Source organism: Lampris incognitus, chromosome 20 (assembly GCF_029633865.1).
Source record: "Lampris incognitus isolate fLamInc1 chromosome 20, fLamInc1.hap2, whole genome shotgun sequence".
NCBI classification, from domain to species: domain Eukaryota; kingdom Metazoa; phylum Chordata; class Actinopteri; order Lampriformes; family Lampridae; genus Lampris; species Lampris incognitus.
In genome coordinates, this window is record NC_079230.1 from 14,017,187 (window position 1) to 14,033,521 (window position 16,335).

A 16,335-nucleotide genomic window follows, 5' to 3' on the forward strand; every position below is an offset into this window, starting at 1 on the left:
GGGGGACGTAGCACCTGGGAGGTTCACGCTATTCCCCCCCCCAGCAGGTGCCCCGACCAACCAGAGGAGGCGCTAGTGCAGCGACCAGGACACATACCCACATCCGGCTTCCTACCCGCAGACACGGCCAGTTGTGTGTGTAGGGACGCCCAACCAAGCCGGACGTAACACGGGGATTCGAACCGGCGATCCCCATGTTGGAAGGCAATGGAATTGACCGCTACGCCACCCGGACGTCCTTCCGGACCCAGCATAACACACACCAAATCGTTCCCCTTTAATAGCCTGGGATCCAATGAGGAAGCTTTGGCGTCGTGAGGTTTAACAGCAAGAATAGATGATATTTCCTAATTACTTTTTTTCTTTTGCAAATACTTTATAGTGCAAAGCAGAAAAGTCAGAGACAAAAACAGGTCAAACAAACCTTCACAGACACAGAAGAAGGAACTCACAAATCTACACTGGGATGGGAAAGGGCGATAAGAAACAAACATTAGGTTGTGGGTAGACATTCAGTGAATCCATCTGGGCAGTATAGACGTAAGTGTAGGCGGCGGGGGGTGGGGGGGGTGTATAGATAGAAGTCCCCAGATGTGGCAGCGACAGAGGCCCATTACTTGAGATATCAGTTCCTGTGCGTCTGACGGTATCAGTGGATCTGCTCTCATTTGAAGCCATTTTATGCGGAGGAAATGTCCTAGAATTGTCAAGCCGAGAACTCGTCATGTAAAAAGACGACATCTTGCCGTGATGGAAATCCATGAGCGGGAGAAATGAGCAGGGGAACTGTGCTCAAACAAAATAAAGAGTCCATTATCTTAATAGATAAAGTGGTTTTCTGCTGGAAGGAGAAAAAAATCCCCACCTTTTACATGAAATACCATTACCAGCATGGGCACGCACACACACACACACACACACACACACACACACACACACACACACACACACACACACACACACACACACACACACAGCTGCTGAATACGACAAAAGCAATTAACTCTGGATTCCCACCACCCGACTATTAAATAATTCATACTTCCTGAGACATGGCTAATAATGACCGGCTATTTCCAGTGCCCACTGTGACCACCCAGAGATCTCAGCCCTGATTGGCTGATGGGTTCAGACTGGCAGGGGGTCAGTTGTGTCAATTGTCACGGATGGGCTGCTGGGAAGGGGGCGGGCTACCCTATTTAGTCAGCCTGTTCACCTTGACTACACAAAGATTCAGCCAGTCAGGTGTCACATCCCATTACATGTATACAGTGATTAAAGGAACCTGGTGTCTTTGTGTGTGTGTGTGTGTGTGTCTTTGTGTGTGTGTGTGTGTGTGTGTGTGTGTGTGTGTGTGTGTGTGTGTGTGTGCTGAGCAGGTCTGAGAGTGATGTGGTAGAACTACAGTAGAAGTGAGAGAGTTGTGGTAGTGAGATATGGCCCTCAGTTCTCTGGCCCCATTCAGCCCCTTGCTAAGCATGCCACACTGTCCCGGGCTATTTACAGAGGGTGACTTATTATGCTGGCTTGTGTAAGGCACACTCTGCCCCTGTAAGAGGACACCCCTGCTCTGAGCGATGGAGACATGCTACCGACCACCTTGTAAATGCAAGGGCCAACTGTGTGGGCCTGTTGTGGTTCATAGAAACCCGAATGGCCGGGATGAAATATTCCACTATATTTATATTTTAAACTCAATTTACCCAGCACTTGTTCATTTGGTGCTGTGCCCTCTTTTTTCTACCTGGGAGTTACCCAGCATGACCACAGCCTTGAACCGTTGGCGCCTGAGCACGCGCACCAAAACGACTGAGGGAGGGCTGGTGCCTTGCTCAAAGGGTGTCTGAACAGTATTTGCTGGGGCAGGGGGAGCAACGTCACTTATTCACTCTCCCCACTGCTGTGGTCCCAGTCAGCCCAGGTAGTCAAACTGCCAATCTTCCAGTCCCGGTTTACTGCTGCGTGTTGACCAGTTGGCAAGGTGGCTTGTGAAATGGGTTGATACCACGATGCAAAAACACATGTATAGAGTCAATCACATGAAATTTTCAAGCACATAATCATAAAAGAGAGTTGTGACTCTTTAGCAAATTAATAATAAAAAAAATGGTGAAAAGCATTTGCAAATAGTCGTGATCCCTGTCTTGATCGTTCCCTGGGTGCGTGCAGTTAAATGTCACGTTTGTTAGCATAAGTGGAGGAAGGATGTCACGTTAAGTGCGACAGCAACTAGAAGATTTCTATTTACTCCTAATCTCTGTCAGGGGCTCACAAGTGAAGTCATTTAAGGACATTTCTTTTAACCTTTTATCATCATATAGGAAAGAAATCTGATGATGGTAATAATCTCATGATAATCTACAACTTTCTCTGGCCGTGCAGTGGCAAGCAGCTTGGGGCATGGCTCTCTTCTAATAAATATGGACTATGTTTATATAGCGCTTTATCTAGACACCCTAAGAGCTTCACAGTGAAGGGAGGAAACTCACCTCAACCACCACCGACATGTAAGCACCCACCTGGGTGATGCACGGCAGCCATTTTGTGCCAGAACACTCACCACACATAAGCTTGAGGTGGAGAGGGATTTATCACTGAGCCAATTACATGGGAGGATGATTAGGTGGCCAGATGGAGAGAGCCAGGTTAGGAATTTTGCCAGGACACCAGGGGGCCCCGTACTTTGTGCGATAAGTGCCACGGGATCTTTAATGACCATAGTGAGTCAGGACCTCGCTTTAACGTCTCATCCGAAGGACGGCATCTCCTACAGCCTACAGCACAGTGTCCCCGCCACTGCACTGGGATTTGTTTATTAGGACCAGAAAGACTGCCCCCTACTGGCCCACCGACACCACTTCCGGCAGCAACTCAGCTATCCCGGGAGGTCTCCCATCCAAGTACTAGTCAAGCTCACACCTGCTTAGCTTCTGTCATTCGGCAGAGCATGGGGACTTTTTGGTATGGCTGCCGGTATAGCTTTCCCTCTCTCTGTCTCTCTCTCTCTCTCTCTCACACACACACACACACACACACACACACACACACACACACACACACACACACACACACACACACACACACACACACACACACACACACACACACAACCCAAATGTGTATAGGTTGAAATTCTCGAGGCTGCCTCGGCCAGAAGCAATGATGAAATAATAATCAGCTATCGAATCTCTGTTGTCGTTGTAATTGTAGCTTGTGAAAATTGATTTGAAAAAATATGTTGAAAGGAACTGTCATAGTCAGTGGAGCATTTCCACTCTACATGTACCTTTATCCACACAGACTAAGACAGCAGCACCTTTACATCTATCTGTGGGAGATAAATGTTAAGATTGTCAAGTGTTTAATGGACTGTCCCAAGGCATATAGAATTAGACAGTGAGAATCTATGAGCTTATTTGGTGTTCCCATTTAATGCACCTGCTTTCCGCCACCTTTCATCAGTAAGCTGGAAAACATTTCTGTCTGTACTCTTCTGTCTCTAAGGGGCAACACGTCTGGCTCCGTCGTGCCAACACAAACTCAGTCGACTACAAATAAGTCGTAACCGAATCTCTAAACAGGCCTGACTATGATCACCTCATGGTGTGATGGGGTTTATCAGTACTCCCTCCCTCCTCTCCCTCCTGTTCCTCCATCTCCTTCAATCCCACCTCATTCTTAGGTCCGTTTCTGCGTAGTCATACTTGGCTGGGGGCCACACTGGGTGCATCAGCGATTTCATCTGTTCAATCATGCCCAATAATATGCACCTGTTTTTCCTTACTTTGTCACTTGGCTTCGCCTAATGTGCTACTGTAACCCTGCTCAGAGGAAACCTTAACTGCGAAAGTCATTACCGCCACCAGGAATCCACCCCCAGGGCCAAGTGGTGCTCCATCTGTAACGCCTTCCCTTCATCCCTACCCCCATGATATCTACCCCCCACCATACAGACTGCAGATTCATCTGGTGTCATGCTTGGCAGAGACCCACCTCCAAGGCCAGCTCCTCAACTTGAAACTGCTTCAAGGCGTTGCGGTTGCCGTCCACGTTTTTGTGGTAGTAGATGACCATCACATCATACTTCTTCATGATGGACTTGTAGTTCTTGGCGTTGAGGTCATGGACGCGGTCTTTACCATCATACTCTGGGATCTCCAAGCCCTTCTCCCCCCAGGACAGGGTCCCCAAAGAGAGGAGGACCCCCAGGAACACCCAGACCCACTTCATGGTTGTTGTCAGGGTCAGTGGTCGCAGCGCTGCCTCTTCTCAGCTCAGAACCTCAACAGATGAACTGTTGGTCGGTGGGGTCACAAGTGTTAAGGTTTGGTCCTAATGTGAGCTGCTTTGGAATGGGGAGAATTAGGAACAAAGTCCACTTTCTATCCCCACCGGCTAGAGAAGAGCAGGACAGACAGTGAAGCCCTCCCTTTTAAGAAAAAGGTGCCACTAGACACCCCTGACGCCACTGGCCGAGCGAAGGGGGGGTGGGGCACTTTGAGAACAAGAACCTGGCCCCCAGATCTTTGCCCATGCCGTCAGGGGTACTGCAAAAGTAGGAGTGACAGGAGAGAGGGAGAGGAGGGGAGGGGAGGTGCTGAGCGTCTGAAAAATAGCAAATGGACGGTGACATGGGAGGAGCTATCTTTAGGTCATATGGCCACCTGTTTGGAGCCATAGCTGAGAGAGAGTGGGAGCAAATTGAGATCAAGGAAGCAGGCAAAAGAGCAAGAAGAGCCACGAAGAAAGGATTTGAAGCATGATGGTGGTGGTGGGGGGTCTGAAGCTTTTCAGATACCAACAAGTGACATGTAGGATTGGCAATATGGATGGATGGAGGAACGGCGAGATTGTAAGTAAAGGGGGGCTCCAAGATTCCTTTCCCATATTAAGTTCCCAAGCTCTCGCTAAAAATAAGGCCTCTATCAGACAACAGTGTGGACAGCCCACACATGCAGACATCGTAACGAGAAGTTTAAAGGGAAACAATCAACATTATCATTCTATATACACATATAATATATTTGTGTCCGTGTGTGTGTGTGTGTGTGTGTGTGTGTATAATATATATATATATATATATATATATATATATATATATATATATATATATAGCTGGAATTGGTTCCAGCATCCCCGTGACCCTGAGAGCAGGATAAGTGATTCAGCAAATGGATGGATGGATGGATGGATGGATATATATATATATGTGTGTGTGTGTGTGTGTGTGTGTGTGTGTATACACACACAAACACACATATACATATATGCATATATGCATACATACCTATACATACATATAAACTATATGTACAAAAGTATTGGGACACACCTCTTAATCATTGAATTCAGGTGTTTCATTCAGACCCATTGTCACAGGTGCATAAAATCCAGCAGCTAGCCATGCAGTCTGCATTTACAAACATTTGTGAAAGAATGGGTCGTTCTGAAGAACTCAGTGAATTCAAGCGTGGTACTGTCATAGGATGCCACCTTTGCAATAAGTCAGTTTGTGAAATGTCTTCCCTGCTAGATATTCCACGATCAACTGTAAGGGGTATTATTGAAAAGTGAAAGCATTTAGGAACAACAGCAGCTCAGCCATGAAGTGGCAGACCACGTAAAGTCACACAGCGGGGTCAACGAGTGCTGAGGCACATAGTGCGTAAAAGTCGCCAACGCTCTGTTGACTCAATAACTGCAGAGTTCCCAACTTCCTCTGGCATTAACATCAGCACAAAAACTGTGCGCCGGGAGCTTCATGGAATGGGTTTCCATGACTGAGCAGCAGCATGCGAGCCTTACATCACCAAGCACAATGCCAAGCATCAGATGGAGTGGTGTAAAGCACTCTGCCACTGGACTCTGGAGCAGTGGAAACGTGTTCTGTGGAGTGACGAATCATGCTTTTCTGTCTAGCAGTCTGATGGATGAGTCTGGGTTTGGCGGATGCCAAGAGAACATTACCTGCCTGACTGCATTGTGCCAACTGTAAATTTGGGGGAGGAGGGATAATGGTATGGAGTTGTTTAGGGGGGGGGGTGGACTAGGCCCCTTAATTCCAGTGAAGGGAAATCTTAATGCTTCAGCATACCAAGACATTTTGGACAATTCTATGTTTCCAACTTTGTGGGAACAGTTTGGGGAGGGCCCTTTTCTGTTCCAGCATGACTGTACCTCAGTGCACAAAGCAAGGTCCATTAAGACATGGTTGGGTGAGTTTGGTGTGGAAGAACTTGACTGGCCTGCACAGAGCCCTGACCTCAACCCCATCGAACACCTTTGGGATGAACTAGAACAGAGATTGGGAGCCAGGTCTTCTCATCCAACATCAGTGCCTGACCTCACAAATGCTCTTCGGGATGAATGGACAAAAATTCCCACAGACAAACTCCAAAATCTTGTAGAAAGCCTTCCCAGAAGAGTCGAAGCTGTTATAGCTGCAAAGGGGGGACCAACTCCATATTAATGCCAATGGATTGAGAATGGGATATCATAAAAGCTCCTGTAGGTGTAATGGCCAGGTGGCCCAAAACTTTTGTACACACACACACACACATATATATACACACTTTAGGGATAACACTCCATTACCAGCTATATTACTGAGCAGTCCTCTCTTTGTCCCTGAAACATCACTGAAATTGTGCAGAAGAATTAACAATGTGTGAATCACTGTCTTCATATGGCATTTAGTGGCATTTGCTACAACAGTTGCATGTAGCGTTGCTATTTGCATTTTCTTGTGCAGCGTAGCCTGTTTTGATGCAGCCCCACTGGAGGTAGTTGTTACATTCACAGATGTATTTTCTGCATAATTTTGTCTACCACTGCACTTTCACGGCATTGTCAAGTGGAAATTAATGGAACAATCTAGACATTTGTTTTACTGCCTGTCAATTTGTTGTTTGTAAGCAATTGGAATATTGTTTTTTATGGGGAAAGGAAACACAAAATAAAAATACAGTTGGGACGATATATTGCGATGTGAATTGGTGATTCGTGTTAATGATTTAAAACAAAGAGCTCATGCAACCAAGGTATCTGTTTCTGGAAGTCCGTTTTCAAGCAGAATTCGTGATTTCATTGGTGTTGCCATTGAAACTATTCAAACCGATCAGAGAAATCCCCTGGATGGTGTGCATCAATGCTCAGCTGTCATAGCTCTTAAGACAAGATGCTGTGGGGTCGTCGTCGTCGTCATTGGCGTCTCTTGTGTCCAAGGATCCATTCCAAGAGATAGAAAAAAAAACTCTTGGAGTCATTCGCTAAAGCCTTGATTAAAGTGGTGATCAGGTCACGACGCTGGTCCACACTGCTTGGCCTGGGTGGATCTAGTTCCATGGCAACACAAGAGTGAAGACGATGGGATCCGCCACAGGTTGCCCACTTGTTAGGCACTTACCCAGCAAACATGCCTCATTGGGGCCCATGTAGGGCCACTGCGGGCAGGAACAGAGGGCCCACTGTGGGCAGCCCACTGTGGGCCCCGTTACCGGCATGAAATGCGGGGCACGTGTGGGCCCCGTACTAAAGGCCCGTAGTGGGGCCCCAGTGGGCTGCCCACACTAAGCAGAGTGGGCCCTCAGTGGGACCCATTGTGGGCCCGCAGCGTGCCCATAGTATGCCCACACTTTGGGCTGGGAGCAGTGGTCCCACATGGGCCCATAGTGCCCCATGTGTACCTGGTATGCTAGTGATATTTATTGGCAGCCAGCTCAAACAAAAAAATGAAGAAAATATAAATTATATGAAGAAAGAATTTATTGAAAATTGGAAACAATTGGAATTGAAAAACAAAATTATATACCAAATTAAATGCTTTTATAAAACAGAACAACAAACATAGAACCACATTTGAACACATAAGAACATTAAATCTAAAAAAAAAACAAATATTAAATCTATTTATTTTTTGCCCCTTCTGCTCCTTCCTTTGTCTCTATCCCTGGCATTTCTGAGCCACATTTTGATGGCAGCTTCCACCTCGGATGCTGTGGCTCAGCTGCTTTTTGTCACAGCATCTGAAGAAAACAACAGTTGTTAAATAGTTAATCTGTAACAAATAGTTAATCTGTGATTAAGTTGGTTAAAAAAACAGCATGAACTGCTCTATGGGAACATTTAAGGGACAAAACATTAACAAAAAAACTAGTGTTCTTTCTCTTAACTATAATATGAAACAGCTGACACTGTTGGATGGGCAGTTTTAGTTAAGTATGGGATGGACCGGTTATACCTTGGAGAACTTGTTTACATTTTACTGTCATTTTTGCAGAGGTCTGACTATATGCAGCATTGGCCATGGGCGGTAAATAAAAAGTTCGAGTGTCGCTTACCCTAAAGCAGTTGTAACCTTAAAACGTTTTAACTGTACTGTCAACAGGGGGTTGACCTCAAAGGTCAAAACTGCTGTGGGCCCCGCATGGGCTAACCCACAGAGGACCCATGTGGGCTTACCGTGGGCAAGACCACAGTTGGGCTTGCCCACAGTAAACCCACATAGGTGCCTCAAAGGGCAAAACTACTGTTGGCCCCGCATGGGCTAACCACATGGGGCCCATGTGGGATTAGTGGGGGTTTGCCCCTGCCCACATTGCCCCACAGTAAACCCACACCTACCCACAGTGGGCCCACACAGGCATATTTGCTGGGTACGAGCCAGGGATGTGTGGGATTTTTATAAACGCCAGTCCACGGTCCCGTTAGGCTTTAGCCAGCTGAGTGCTGCCCAGGTTACGCCAACTCCACAAGTGAAGTCCAGTCAATACCGCCAGGAGGGGCCTATCCAGAGTTTGTCATGCATGCAGGAATCGGTAGCCTGAACCTTTCAGCCTACATCACATGACGCTTCAGCAACCCAGTGTGGGGTCGTAGGGCATACAGTGGGGTCGTAGGGCATTATAAAACCATTTTCTTGCGATAAAAGACAGTCTCATTCGTACTCGCGCCGGTAGAACGTCAGCGTTGAGCCCACGTGATGGCACACAGAAGACTGTGTTGCGCCTCTGAGTGGCAATAGAACAGCAATGCAAAAACGCTTACAACTTTCTCATTATTGGTCAAACATGCATGAAACTCTTCTTACAGAGTCTCGGTGCTGCAAGCTACCAGCCCGTGCATGTAATTAAAATAACATTTACTATCCGTTCAAGAGGAATCTACTCGATTCTGGTGTAGAACATTCAAGAATGGGCTGCAGCATCACTGCGGGATGGGTGCAGGATGGTTCGGATCGCCACCATCTTACTGTCAGTAAATTGTTAAATGGAAATGACCCAAGATGGAGTTCTGCCATTGAACACTTGATTGACACTTTACTGGCCTCACACGAGTCGTGTGTCAGTGCTTGAATGAAGGGAGTGTTTGTGTGTGTGGGCGTCCGTGTGCGTGTGTGCATGTGCATGCGTGTATGTGTGCGTGTGCATACGTTTGTGTGTGTGTGCACGTGCATGCGTGTGCATGCGTGTGTGTGTGTGTGTGTGTGTGTGTGTGTGTCTCAGGGAGAAAGATGGATATAAAGACAGAGCACGTGTGTGTCTGGATGACTATTCTATGAAATGGCTGACACCACAGTGTCATGCATGTCATGTTGCACTGCTTGTACGTGTTCTACTGATACGCATGTATGTGTGAGTATACACACACACACACACACACACACACACATAGTATATATATATAGTACCTCTTCTGGGTAGAAAATGAGGTGGGTATGAGAGAACGAAGGAGACAGGGAAAGACATCGCAGGGTATTAAGGGGAAACGGAGGGAGAGATACAAAGAGCGAGACGCACTGGGATTGTGTGTATGTGTGTAGAGGACGAGACTAGAAGAGAGGAAGAGAGAATGTGAGACTCTGTGCTGTTGTATTTACTGTGTAAATTGGCTCGGGATCAGTGTACAATCAGGAAAGTGGTGGAAAAAAACATGGAGGGGGAGAGAGAGAGAGAATGCTTAAGGAAAGGGGGCATAGAGAGTGTGAGAGCATGTCAGCTATTAGTTTACAGGAGAGAAAAAAAGGAGCCGATGGTTATTAATAACGCTGTGTAATATGAGCGCCCTCCTCAGACAGCGTGTGCCCATCTAGATGCCAGGGCACTGTGGCGTGTGGTTGGCCACTGGCGAGGAGCACTCTCATAACAAAAGGTCGAAGTTTGTTGTAATAGCTTTCAGCAGTAAAATGATACGGGGGCCTAAAATTCAGGATTTCAACTCCTCACCAGGCAGTACATTAAGTTTTAGCTTGTGTGTGTGTGTGTGAGAGAGAGAGAGAGAGAGAGAGAGAGAGAGAGAGAGAGAGAGAGAGAGAGAGAGAGAGAGAGAGAGAGAGAGAGAGAGACAGAGAGAGAGACAGAGAGAGAGACAGAGAGAGAGACAGAGAGAGAGACAGAGAGAGAGACAGAGAGAGGGTGGGTGGGGTGACCGAATGACCACATCCTAAGTAACCACTCTGTTGTACCGTGAGGTAAACAGCAGCCTCTACTGGCGATTGTGATTATGGCACCCTATGGTTTCAACAAGTGGTAAATCTCAGGAAACTACTCGATCTACCCGCATTTTAAGACGTCAAGTAGGCTGACATAAATCTTCATGCCATTAAAGTACACGTCACAATAATTAGGCTTAGTATTCAATTAATGTCAACTATAGGAGATTAGTTGTTGTTGTTGTTGTTGTTGTTGTTTTTTACAGAATAAATCGGCCTACTCATGTTATTTTTCCTGAAAGTATTACTGATTATGCTTTTAATGATGGCGGTTAACCTTGGGAAGATCAAGCACCGGAAGTCACAGTTTATCAACCTATTTATCGTACGAACACTCTGCCACATGCGTCGTCTTTCTCTTATTACCCTTTGAGCATCCTTCCAACTCAAACCAAGGAGGGTTGGAGCGCCGTTGCCACGGAGACAGGAAGGAGAACTCCAACAACCGAGGGATCACATCCTCAAACGACAAAGGCGGGTGCAGACGGGGACATGTACAGATGTCACGGTAACTGTCTCAGAGACATGTCTCATTGACATGTTTGTGTCATAAATTCATGGTTATTTGAGTTCATCCAGCTATTAAAAATGATTAGAAATGTTATGTAAATAAGAGGTGTCACATTGCTAAAACATCTAACAAATAAAATATCTAATATATACCACGGTAAAATAATGTTTAGTTAACAAAAAATCAGTGCCCTTTATGCAAGGTTTTATTATAATTAGGAGCGTAACGGGTCACATGACCAGAGTTTATTACGGGCACATCCGTTGCATTATGGGTCAGAACCAACATGGATGGATGGATGGATGGATGGATGGATGGATGGATGGATGGATGGATGGATGGATGGATGGCTGGCTGGCTGGCTGGCTGGCTGGCTGGCTGGCGTCTAGATAGCGTAGCGGTCTATTCCGTTGACTATCAACACAGGGAATCGCCGGTTCGAATCCCCGTGTTACCTCCTGCTTGTCTTGACTCCCTACAGACACAATTGGCCGTGTCTGCGGGTGGGAAGCCGGATGTGGGTATGTGTCCTGGTCACGGCACTTAGCGCCTCCTCCGGTCGGCCGGGGCAACTGTTGAGCGGGGAGGGGGAACTGGGGGGAATAGCGGGGCCCGCGCGCTTGCGCTACGTCCCCCTGGCGAAACTCCTCACTGCCAGGTGCAAAGAAGCGGCTGGCGACTGCACGTGTATCGGAGGAGGCATGGGGTAGTCTGCAGCCCTCCCCGGAACGGCAGAGGAGGTGGAGCAGCGACCGAGACGGCTCCGAAGAGTGGCGTAATTGGCCAAATACAATTAAAAAAGAAAGAAACAACATGGAATAACCCAGGATAACCCTATTCTGCTCATGGTCCAAGAGTTGCACGTGGTAATTGTGTTTCACTTGTTCTGTATTTGAGTTTAATGTTTGCTGATGTGCCTTTATGGACAAAGTGATGATACGTTTTCAGCCATTTTATTTGATTTCATCACGTTTCTGTTGTGCTGCCATGTTTGGGCCCGTTTATCAACGGATGCTAGCTTGAGAGACATTAAAATGACTGAGAAATGTACAGTTTAAAAATGTTGTGTATTTTATTTTCTTGTAGTGTTCACGGTGTTAGCTGACGAGAGACAGACAGAGAGAGAGAGACAGAGAGAGACAGGCAGAGACGGACAGACAGAGAGAGACAGAGAGAGAGAGAGAGAGAGAGAGAGAGAGAGAGAGAGAGAGAGAGAGAGAGAGAGAGAGAGAGAGAGAGAGAGAGAGAGAGAGAGAGAGAGAGAGAACAAATCTTCAAAAGAAGTCGGTGTGATGATGTGCTCGGCCATCTTTGCCCTGGACCGGTGTGAGCTACACAGTGTGATGAAAGGCCTGCGCGCTGTGCGCCACCTCCTCCGCCAGAGCACAGGGTGAGAATGGGACACATCTAACTTAGGGCGCTAATGAGATCTAACACGGATCCGTCACGAAGGAAGGGAGGAGGGCGAGAAAAGAGACGGTGGGGGGGGGTTGGAAATTGGGTGTGAGAGAGGCTGGCGAGGAGACGGAGACTCTCGAAAGAGAATTCGAAATAGAGAGGAGGACGATGTAGAGACACGGGGCAGGGATGAAACATAGGGGGGGGGGTTCCCCTGTAAGTCTAATAACCAGGCAGGGGGGGGTCCCCTGTAAGTCTAATAACCAGGCAGGGGGGGTCCCCTGTAAGTCTAATAACCAGGCAGGGGGGGGGTTCCCCTGTAAGTCTAATAACCAGGCGGGGGGGGGGGGGTCCCCTGTAAGTCTAATAACCAGGCAGGGGGGGTTCCCCTGTAAGTCTAATAACCAGGCGGGGGGGGGTCCCTGTAAGTCTGATAACCAGGCGGGGGGGGGGGTCCCCTGTAAGTCTAATAAACAGGCAGTGATTTATAAGTGGAGTGCAGTAATTATTCTCTTTGTAAATGGCTGAGTCATGCGCTGAAACTCGGCAGGATGTAATTTGTAGCGTACATCCGGACACGAGCACAGGAACATGCACGTGCAAACGCACGCATGCACGCACCCCCCTGTTACAGGCCCCGGGTTGCAGTACAGACAACCCCCCCCCCCACACACACACACACACACACACACACACACACACACACACACGCTCCAAAACGCTCAGTTAAAGAGAACGGAGTGAGCACTTGTGCACCACTGCAATTTCTCAACAAATAAATAAATAAATTCCCCCTTTTTCTCCCCAATTGTATCCGGCCGATTGCCCCACGCTTCCGAGCCGTCCCGGTTTCTGCTCCGCCCCCTCTGCCGATCCGGGGAGGGCTGCAGACTACCACATGCCTCCTCCGATACATGTGGAGTCGCCAGCCGCTTCTTTTCACCTGACAGTGAGGAGTTTCGCCAGGGGGACGTAGCGCGTAGGAGGATCACGCTACCCCCCCCCCCAAACAGGCGCCCTGACCGACCTGAGGAGGCGCTAGTGCAGCGACCAGGACACAAACCCACATTCGGTTTCCCACCCGCAGACACAGCCAATTGTGTTTTTATGGACGCCCGACCAAGCCGGAGGTAACGCTGGGATTCGAACCGGAGATCCCCATGTTGGTAGGCAACAGAATAGACCCCCCCACACACACACGCTACGCTGACGCCCCAATTTCTCAATCTCTGTAAGCTACACTTGTCGAACAAAGGGGAAACATTGTCGTCTTTATCAGACTCACAGCTTGTAAGACAGCTCACGAAAGGTTTACTTCCAGAATGACATATTCACCATATAACAACAAGTGCCCCTCACAAGACAGACACAAAATCAGGACAATTTTTGGTGCACACTTAAAGACCCGCTATGATGACAATCCCGTTTAAAACCTTGTTAGCATGTCCATGTGGTGTTGGGGCGATGTTACAGGACATAATGGGCAGTCACCGGCGCCAAGGCTGAGCAGATCTGCTGTACGTGCCAAGTCTCAAAACACAGCTATAGACAGGGAGGGTTTCCTACGTCACAAACCTAGGAGACCAATCCCGTTGAAGGACGGGGGTGGCGCCTCGCATATCATTATATGCACCCGCTTCTGCGACGCGACCCAGAAGTGAAGCGGTGTAGCTGCTTATCGTTAAGTTTGCCAGCAGTAGGTTTTGTTTTCGGCTGCAGGTTTATAAAAGGAAAAGCAGTGAGCCCTCGTTTATTATCAAAGGACCCAAACACCGAGAGAAATGGGTGACGTTTATTTGGAAAAGCCGTAACGTCCGAGCCAGACTCCCAGAGAAAACGTGGGTTGGTTGACGGCGTAGTCTGATACGTCCGCTTGTAGGCAACTGTGGCAAGTCTGTTGCCACCAGGGGGCTTGGACAGAGGGATGGAGGCAAATATCACGAGTCACAGATCTGGTACACGTTCATAAAGAGCCAGAGTAGACGGAGCCGGCTACAGAGCTGGCCAGCACAGAGAGCTCTCCCAGTCAAGGCGAGTCCATTTTATTTGTGTAGCCCAATATCACAAATTACAAATTTGCCTCAGGGGGCTTTACAACAACACAACATCCTGTCTTTAGACCCTCGCATCGGATAAGGAACAACTCCCTAAACAAAAAAAAAACCCTTTTAACAGCAAGAGAAAATAGGAAGAAACCTCACAGAGAGCAACAGGGGGTGGGGGGGGTCTCCCTCCTGAGACGGACAACGTGTGATAGATGTTGTGTTTACACAATTTACACAATACAACACTGAAAGAGGATAACAGAATTATAATGGCATTACATGAAGAATAGGATGAGGAGGAGGAGGCCAAGCAGTGTCCAGATGCCACCGGAACAGCCCCAGCACCTGAGCCACGTGACCTCCATCACCATGTAGACCTGACAGGAGGACAGACTACACATGCACACAGGGGAGACTCACATCACACCATTCACACACACTGGCGAAGAGACAAGAAAAGGCAATCACGCATCGGAGAGAAAGAAGGATGTAAGATTGAAACAGGATAATAAAATTATATGGGTGTATCTACTACTACTACTACTTTCGGCTGCTCCCGTTAGGGGTCGCCACAGCGGATCATCCGTTTCCATTTCTTCCTGTCTTCTGCGTCTTCCTCTGTCACACCAGCCACCTGCATGTCCTCCCTCACCACATCCATAAACCTCCTCTTTGGCCTTCCTCTTCTCCTCTTCCCTGGCAGCTCCATATTCAGCATCCTTCTCCCAATATACCCAGCATCTCTCCTCCACACATGTCCAAGCCATCTCAATCTTGCCTCTCTTGCTTTGTCTCCAAACCGTCCAACCTGAGCGGTCCCTCTAATATAATCGTTCCTAATCCTGTCCTTCTTCGTTACTCCCAGTGAAAATCTTAGTATCTTCAACTCTGCCACCTCCAGCTCCACCTCCTGTCTTTTCGTCAGTGCCACTGTCTCCAAACCATATAACATAGCTGGTCTCACAACCATCTTGTAAACTTTCCCTTTAACTCTTGCTAGTACCCTTCTGTCGCAAATCACTCCTGACACACTTCTCCACCCACTCCAACCTGCCTGCACTCTCTTTTTCACCTCTCTACTGCACTCCCCGTTACTTTGGACGTTTGACCCCAAGTATTTAAACTCAGATGCCTTTGTCACCTCCACTCCTTGCATCCTGACCATTCCACTGTCCTCTCTCTCATTCACGCATAGGTATTCCGTCTTGCTCCTACTGACTTTCATTCCTCTTCTCTCCAGTGCATACCTCCACCTCTCCAGGCTCTCCTCAACCTGCACCCTACTCTCGCTACAGATCACAATGTCATCCGCGAACATCATCGTCCATGGAGACTCCTGCCTGATCTTGTCCGTCAACCTGTCCATCACCATTGCAAACAAGAAAGGGCTCAGAGCCGATCCTTGATGTAATCCCACCTCCACCTTGAACCCATCCGTCATTCCAACCGCACACCTCACCATTGTCACACTTCCCTCATACGTATCCTGCACCACTCCTACATACTTCTCTGCAACTGCTGACTTCCTCATACAATACCACACCTCCTCTCTCGGCACCCTGTCATAAGCTTTCTCTAAATCTACAAAGACACAATGCAACTCTTTCTGGCCTTCTCTATACTTCTCAATCAACATTCTCAAAGCAAACATCGCATCTGTGGTGCTCTTTCGTGGCATGAAACCATACTGCTGCTCGCTGATCGTCACCTCTCCTCTTAACCTAGCTTCTATTACTCTTTCCCAAATCTTCATGCTGTGGCTGATCAACTTTATACCTCTGTAGTTGTTACAGTTCTGCACATCGCCCTTGTTCTTGAAAATCGGTACCAGTATGCTTCTTCTCCACTCCTCAGGCATCCTCTCTTTTTCCAGGATTGTGTTAAACAATCTA

At 47.8% G+C, this 16,335-nt stretch overlaps 1 protein-coding gene across 1 annotated transcript in view; it reads right to left on the bottom strand.

Annotated features, from left to right (window-relative positions):
• casq1b (calsequestrin 1b) overlaps positions 1-4,384 on the bottom strand; it is a 45,146-nt gene extending 40,762 nt beyond the window's left edge. The window contains exon 1 of the mRNA XM_056300876.1: positions 3,994-4,384. Coding sequence (XP_056156851.1) covers positions 3,994-4,230 — 237 coding nt within the window. The 5' untranslated portion in view covers positions 4,231-4,384. The remainder of the gene's footprint in view (positions 1-3,993) is intronic.
• Positions 4,385-16,335: the final 11,951 nt, after the last annotated feature.